The sequence below is a fragment of the Pseudophryne corroboree genome, chromosome 6 (assembly GCF_028390025.1).
Source record: "Pseudophryne corroboree isolate aPseCor3 chromosome 6, aPseCor3.hap2, whole genome shotgun sequence".
NCBI lineage: Eukaryota > Metazoa > Chordata > Amphibia > Anura > Myobatrachidae > Pseudophryne > Pseudophryne corroboree.
The window spans coordinates 216,341,934-216,350,208 of record NC_086449.1 but is presented as its reverse complement, the minus strand read 5'-3'; the positions used below and the strand labels follow the sequence as shown (position 1 = coordinate 216,350,208).

Below are 8,275 nucleotides of genomic sequence, written 5' to 3'. Positions count from 1 at the left end.
ACCTAATATCGAAAGGGAATGACTTAGCCACTTGATGCCTACCGGCCCAATAGACATAAGAATGACCTACAATCCACACCCGGCTTGATAATGTCAAAAAACCTGTAATAAAAGGTAAATGAATGATTTGTTTAATAACATAAATTCCATTCAAATTTCGCAGGGAAAGGGAAAACTTAGCTATTTGGGTGACCCAGAAGGAGGTGAACAACACCAAACCTCAATCGTTTTGTGAGGAAAAAAGGTGAAAAGAACTCCAAACCCCCTTTAACGGCAGGTAGCTTAAGGCCCTGAGATTCCCAAATAACAAACTCGCAGGAAGCTTCGCTTTAACGCAACTTATCTCCGCAGATGTAACCCTTATAAGCATCCGACTTCCAACGCCCTAAACGCTTAATTTCTTCGCCCGAAGAACCTGCCGCTGCTGCACAAGTCGCTGCTCCTATTCTAAACGAATGCGTCCCGTATTGTTCTAATGGAAGATCCAATGCTATCAAACATTTTTTAAAAACGCTGGTAAACTGAAATCTCGATAAAGGAATAAGATCCCTATGAACCAACCATTGCCTCCCCCCACTTGGACGATTTTGGCAATAAATCTCTGCCAATTTTACTGGGCAAATACTTGGCTCCGGATGCGCAGGAACAGAGATCCATTTACCTTTTCCTAGCTGATCCATTTTAGAACGCTGAATTTTAACAAGCATCATATCTCTTTTAATAACAACATCCCCTGCCATAACACCAGTCTCTGCTGACCTTTTACTCTTTGCCACTAATTCCCCTATCCTTAAAGCACCGAAAAATGCTAATACGAATGCTAAACTAAAAAGATTTATTTCATAATCGCCTAACGCAATGCCTGAAACCGCAGTTACCAAATCTTTCAAAAGACCTATATCAATTGGTCTACGATCATCGCTAAATCTTAACTGCTCCTTAGCCCATCCTCTCAATGCCCTTGCAAGAATAAATGATTTAGTGGGATCTATTAAACCTTCCAAGCGCGAAAAATAAGATATTCCTGCTAATGCGCTTGACATCGCCGCCTTGGAACGACCTCTCTCATGCCATAACCATACGAACTCTAAAATCGCATCCTGCCAACTCTTACCCCTACCACTGGAGGCCATGTACTCCTGCCAATCACCCCAAGCTGCAGAATAAGCTCTCAACGTTCCAGGGGCCAGTGCTTTCAACGCCAATGCCTTCATGCCGGCTTGATGATCTGCCATACAAAATCAGGACATGACAAACCATTCACCTTAGCTGATGGAGCTAATCTCCTAAATCTGTCCCATTGAAAACGAGACAAAGCATCCGCTATCTCATTCTCAACCCCGGGCATATGCTTAGCATTTAATTCAATGTTTCTCTGCAGACACCTTAAAGTTAAATGTCTCAGCAACCTCAGCGCATGCGAGCATGAGGTCTTCTGGTTATTAATCGCCTGAACTACCCCCAGGTTGTCGCACCAGAAAACAATTCTTTGATTACTAAGCTTAATTCCCCATATCTCAATCGCTACGATTATCGGAAAAAGCTCAAGCAAAAGCATACTGCAAGTAAGACCCTTAACTCGCCATTCCTCTGGCCAAGTCCCAGCGCACCACTCGCCCTCAAAATATGCACCAAAACCTAACGAACCTGAAGCATCGGTGAAAAGTTGAAGCTCACTATTATTGAGTTCTTCATGCAACCAAATGCGAACCCCGTTAAAATCTTGCAAGAAAAGAAGCCAAATCCTACAATCCTCTTTCAAATCTGCTGATATATGGATCATATGATGCGACCTCTTAACACCTGCAGTAGCTCTTTCTAACCTACGACTAAAAAGTAAAAACCCTTCCCATCGGCATGACCCTACAGGAAAAATTTAACAAACCTAAAAGTGACTGCACTTGCTTCAAAGACATCTTTTTTGCCGCAATAAAATTCTCTAACAAATTCCTTAAACGATTCACTTTTTCCGAAGGCAATCTACAAAGCCCTGCTTCAGTATCAATTTCTATACCTAGGTAGGATAAACGTGTCACTGGTCCTTCAGTTTTATCCTTCGCTATAGGTACCCCCATGACTGTAAATAATGATTGAACTGAAAAAAGCAATTCCTGACATTCTGAGCTATCTGCAGGACCAACCAATAAAAAATCGTCCAAATAATGGGCGACTCCCGACTGCCCAGTTCCTGCTACTATGCACCACTGCAAAAACGAACTAAAACATTCAAAGTAAGAACATGAAACTGAACAGCCCATAGGCAAACACCTATCTACAAAAAATTGACCATTCAGTTTAAAACCCATATACTTAAATGAATCGGGATGCAGCGGTAACAATCTGAAAGCAGATTCTATGTCCACTTTTGCCAATAGAGCTCCAAAACCATAACTTTGTACCAACACGATAGCATCCTCAAATGATTGATATTTAACGCTACAAAACAAAGGATCTAACGCTTTGTTTATTGAGCCCCCTTCCAGGTAAGAAAGGTGCTGAATAATCCGAAATTTCCCAGGCTCCTTTTTTGGAACTACGCCCAAAGGAGAAATGCAAAAATCAGCCAAAGGCGGGCTCTTAAAAGGGCCACACATACGACCTAAACTAACCTCCGCCGCAATTTTAGCCCTTACCACCTCTGGCAGATCTCTAGCTGACTTAAGATTCCTCTTGGCTAAAACTAAAACAGGCCTAATTACTGGCAAATTGAAACCAAACTTAAAACCTTTTAACAAGAAAACCGCCTCCTCCCTGAGAGGATAGCGGCCCAACCAACGCTCTAAGACTTCTAACTTTACTGGCGATTCCGCCTTACCTAGGAACTGCTCTATGTTCCCCTCTACCTGCTGACTGACCTGTGGGCCTATTGCAATCTTTCGCTGCATGTACCCCTCCGCACAGCAAACAGGCGTGTCTGTAACGACATGTTGTTCCTCTACTACATTGTGCGTTATTGAACGCATAACATTTCCCTCTTCCTGCTGTGCTAACACCGGATCTGGCCTGAAAGGGCTGCCGGCGTCCTACCAAATCCGTGGCTGTCCTACTGCCTTGGGTCACCTCCAACCAGACTTCAACGTCTTTGAACCCTAAGCTTAAAATTTTTTGACCATCTTGCTTCTTTCTAAATAATTCGTCGTACTGACGCCAAACGTTATTTCTAGCCATCAAGTACATATTGTGCACTAGATGAAAGTACTTTAAAACATTCAAAAATTCAGATGGCCGAGACTCTATATAACAAGCCGTAAATACATGCATTCCTGAAAGCCAATTAGAATAACTCCTTCTTGCTTCCTCGGCTGCCGGCCCACCAGCTTTTGCCGTATTTAATGCTTTCTTAGCGTCATGCGTGATTGCAAACATGTCTACAAAACGGCCCTTCTTAATTCTTTCCTTCACCTTAGACCTAACCCCCCTCAATATCGCCGTATTAGCGCAATGGACACTATCTCCTGACGCATCGGGAGCCGAGCTGGATGCTACACTACGCGCTCCCTTAGAACCTTTACGCTTCCCTCTGAGATGCTGTACAAATGTTCGCATAAATTTCCGCGGATTCTCTAGCGAACTAGATGAATCCGATGAATCTTCTGAATGGGATAAATTCGCGCTAAGCAGCACTTCAGCGCTTTTCTCACCTGTTCCTGACGTGGAAGGACCTGCATCCAAATCCCCTGTACTCGCTTGTCCCTCGTTGTGCGGCGCGCCCACCGCATCTTGACTCGTTGCTTGTGGGTCCACTGTAGTCAACGCATCTAACAACCTGCGGGCTTAATAAAACTGCATTAATCCCTGCCTGAGCAGATGAATCTGACACCGTAGGTGCATCCAATGGCGTCTGCACCCCAGGAAGCAAAAGAGGCATGATAACAGGCGACTGCCTCGGGGACGGAGGGCTAACCGGGGGAGGGGCCTAAGGCAAAGGTGGTAAACCAAAATGCTGCGAGTTTGCAAATTGGCTCAGTATTGCTTGAACTAATTGCCCGAATTGATTAATTAACTGCGGAGCCGATGCAAACCGGGCAAAATTTGGAACTATATGCGGCTGATAAAATTGGCCTACGTTTTGATGTAATTGAGGGTTAAAAAACTGCTGTTGCCATGCGAAAGGCAAATGCATTAACTGCTGATCAACTTGATTCAAATATGGCGACCAAGCTACCTGCGTGGGCTGCGCACCGCCTACGGCTTGATTGTGTATAGGGGCCTGCATTCTGTATAAAGCCCCTGTTGCATCCATGCCTGTCATCATCCCTCTCCGCTGGTTAGTAATGCTAGGAGCATTCACTGAATGCCTCCCAACATTCCCGACACCTCCAGATGTGGGGGAGCTTAATAAATTCACTCCCCCTTGCATAAATGCTGGTGACTGATTGTTACCGCCCGCAGTCACCCCCCCAGCTCCTGAAGCTGTGGGTGATGACTGCAAGGCAGCGTTGCTAACTAAAATGGAGTCGGGGGCGGGGCTTATCGCCGCTGCCGCCGAGACCCCCGACTCACTAACTACTACTGAGGATGGCCGGCGGGGGGTGCCTGCGGGGCTGGCGGACGCACTTGCCAGCCATGCCCGCAGCATCGAAGGGGAGGGAGACGCTGGCACGCCAGCCGCAGCTGCGGCTGACAGAGCTCTGGCGGCGGTGATTGTGCGACGAGACCCGCGCACAGTGAAGCGCCGGGCTCCTCTCACCGCCGGAGAAGCAGCAGCGGCTGCAAGCGGTCTGGCTGCCTCAACCAAACGGCGAGGGGGGGGAGCACTACGACGGGGACGGGGCATCCTGAGGTAAAATACAACACCCTGACAAATACCTGACAGGAAATTGAATATAAACTTTCTTATAAAACAACAATATTATTCAGTTTAGTAAATTATGAGTTAACCCAATAATATTAAGGACTGTAACTGGAAAATTTAAACTTCTAGCTAAATATCAAACAAGCTGAAAAACCTGTGTGAATGATACCAATACAATACCACATCCAGGGATCCCAAAATGGCAAGAGGAATTTGAATTCCTCAGCCCTGCCCTATATAAACTCAAACGACCCGCCTACCAAACAAATTCCATTGGCTAAATGATTGATTGACAGCCTTAACCTCCTCTTCACCCCTAGCAAACTAAAAAACCAGTTTCAGCCAGCTCAGCTTCATAACAAACAGGGTGCTTATATTCTCTCTGTCCTATGCAGTCCCTCGCTCATTTTTTCTTCAGACAACTGAACAATTTTATATTTTCTAATGAAGTTGGCTGATTTCTTTTGTACAAGTAAATACATTGGTCATTGGTGGTCATTGCGAGTTGATCGCTTGCTAGCAGTTTTTAACAGCTGTGCAAATGCTATGCCGCCTCCCACTGGGAGTGGTTTTTAGCTTAGCAGAAGTGCGAACGAAAGGATCACAGAGCGGCTACAAAGCTCAAAACCTACTCAGCACTTGCGATCACTTCAGACTGTTCAGTTCCTGTTTTGACGTCACAAACATGCCCTGTGTTCGCCCAGCCATGCCTGCGTTTTTCCTGGCACGACTGCGTTTTTTCGAACACTCCCTGAAAACGGTCAGTGGCCACCCAGAAATGCCCACTTTATGTCAATCACTCTGTGGCAACCACTGCAACTGAAAAGCTTCGCTAGACCCTGTGTGAAACTACATCGTTCATTGTAATAGTACGTTGGGCGTGCGCAATGCTCCACATATGCATGCGCAGAAGTGCTGTTTTTTGCCTCATCGCTGCACAGCGAACAAATGCAGCTAGCGATCAACTCGGAATGACCCCCATAGTGTACAAAGCACCCTCTGGGGCTGATGTAGAGTTGGTGCAAAATGGGCATACATTTCCACTCACTTCTGCCTGTGTTGGAAGGGTCACACCACCACACACTGTTTTGACCCATCCAGGCAGGGCTGTTTCTAGACAATTTGTCTCCAATTGCGCGTCCCCTTCCCCCATTTTTTTTTTTAAAGTATACCAAAAGGGGGCATGGCCTTACTGCAAGAGGTGTGGCCTTTCAGGTAAAGGCTACTTTACACCCCAGTTTTTCACCTTGCACTCCCAGACATTGGCCACCACATCCTTATACACCCTTACATATTATGCACCACACCATAATACCCCTGATACCATATTATGCCCCCACAGTTATGCCCGTCAACATATTATGCCTTACACAGTGATGCAACTGACACCATATTATGACCCCACAGTTATGCCCTTTTCACCATATTATGCCCACACAGTAATAATGCCTCTTACAAATTATGTCACCCTACCTGCTCGTCAGGGGTTTCAATGAGACCGTATCATGTAGCCCTCTCCCACCGCAGATTGGCAGTCCCAGCACTTCCGCATTTCCCATAGCCTCTATTGAATGTCCTAATCAAAATGTCCATTTTGGGAGGGACATTTTCAACAGTATTCCATGCGGACAGCCAGACCGTATGAAATACTGTCTTCAGAGACTGGCCGTGGCCACAGGCATCCCGTGCGATTACATGACTCTCCCGGCCCCAGAAACAACCCTGCATCTGGGTGCAGGCAGAAGTAAATGCCAGAAACATGGAAATACGCATGTCACATGTGCACGCTGTTCTCAGCTAGCACCGTGCGGGTTCTCACAAGACATGATACAATTACTGGTGTAATGCTAACTCTGCATCAGCTGAATTCATGTACTAAGCTTTTCATTAAGCATGAGAGTGAGGAGACATGGGTCAGTTTCAGGGCATTTTAAGTAGAGATGTGCACTTGAAATTTTTCGGGTTTTGTGTTTTGGTTTTGGGTTCGGTTCCGCGGCCGTGTTTTGGGTTCGACCGCGTTTTGGCAAAACCTCACCGAATTTTTTTTGTCGGATTCGGGTGTGTTTTGGATTCGGGTGTTTTTTTCAAAAAACACTAAAAAACAGCTTAAATCATAGAATTTGGGGGTCATTTTGATCCCAAAGTATTATTTACCTCAAAAACCATAATTTCCACTCATTTTCAGTCTATTCTGAACACCTCACACCTCACAATATTATTTTTAGTCCTAAAATTTGCACCGAGGTCGCTGGATGACTAAGCTAAGCGACCCTAGTGGCCGACACAAACACCTGACCCATCTAGGAGTGGCACTGCAGTGTCACGCAGGATGGCCCTTCCAAAAAACACTCCCCAAACAGCACATGACGCAAAGAAGAAAAAAAGAGGCGCAATGAGGTAGCTGTGTGAGTAAGATAAGCGACCCTAGTGGCCGACACAAACACCTGGCCCATCTAGGAGTGGCACTGCAGTGGCACGCAGGATGGCCCTTCCAAAAAACACTCCCCAAACAGCACATGATGCAAAGAAAAAAAGAGGCGCAATGAGGTAGCTGTGTGAGTAAGATAAGCGACCCTAGTGGCCGACACAAACACCTGGCCCATCTAGGAGTGGCACTGCAGTGTCACGCAGGATGGCCCTTCCAAAAAACACTCCCCAAACAGCACATGACGCAAAGAAGAAAAAAAGAGGCGCAATGAGGTAGCTGTGTGAGTTAGATAAGCGACCCTAGTGGCCGACACAAACACCTGGCCCATCTAGGAGTGGCACTGCAGTGGCACGCAGGATGGCCCTTCCAAAAAACACTCCCCAAACAGCACATGACGCAAAGAAAAAAAGAGGCGCAATGAGGTAGCTGTGTGAGTAAGATAAGCGACCCTAGTGGCCGACACAAACACCTGGCCCATCTAGGAGTGGCACTGCAGTGTCACGCAGGATGGCCCTTCCAAAAAACACTCCCCAAACAGCACATGACGCAAAGAAGAAAAAAAGAGGCGCAAAGAGGTAGCTGTGTGAGTAAGACAAGCGACCCTAGTGGCCGACACAAACACCTGGCCCATCTAGGAGCGGCACTGCAGTGGCACGCAGGATGGCCCTTCCAAAAAACACTCCCCAAACAGCACATGACGCAAAGAAAAATGAAAGAAAAAAGAGGTGCAAGATGGAATTGTCCTTGGGCCCTCCCACCCACCCTTATGTTGTATAAACAGGACATGCACACTTTAACCAACCCATCATTTCAGTGACAGGGTCTGCCACACGACTGTGACTGAAATGACGGGTTGGTTTGGACCCCCACCGAAAAAGAAGCAATTAATCTCTCCTTGCACAAACTGGCTCTGCAGAGGCAAGATGTCCACCTCATCATCATCCTCCGATATATCACCGTGTACATCCCGCTCCTCACAGATTATCAATTCGTCCCCACTGGAATCCACCATCTCAGCTCCCTGTGTACTACTTTGTGGAGGCAATTGCTGC

The 8,275-nt window shown here is 46.4% G+C and overlaps 1 protein-coding gene across 1 annotated transcript; it reads right to left on the bottom strand.

Annotated features, from left to right (window-relative positions):
• Positions 1–329: 329 nt before the first annotated feature.
• LOC134934525 (integrase/recombinase xerD homolog) lies at positions 330–1,214 on the bottom strand. Its single transcript, XM_063929950.1, has one exon. The coding sequence runs from the start codon at positions 1,212–1,214 to the stop codon at positions 330–332; it is 885 nt and encodes a 294-aa protein (XP_063786020.1).
• Positions 1,215–8,275: the final 7,061 nt, after the last annotated feature.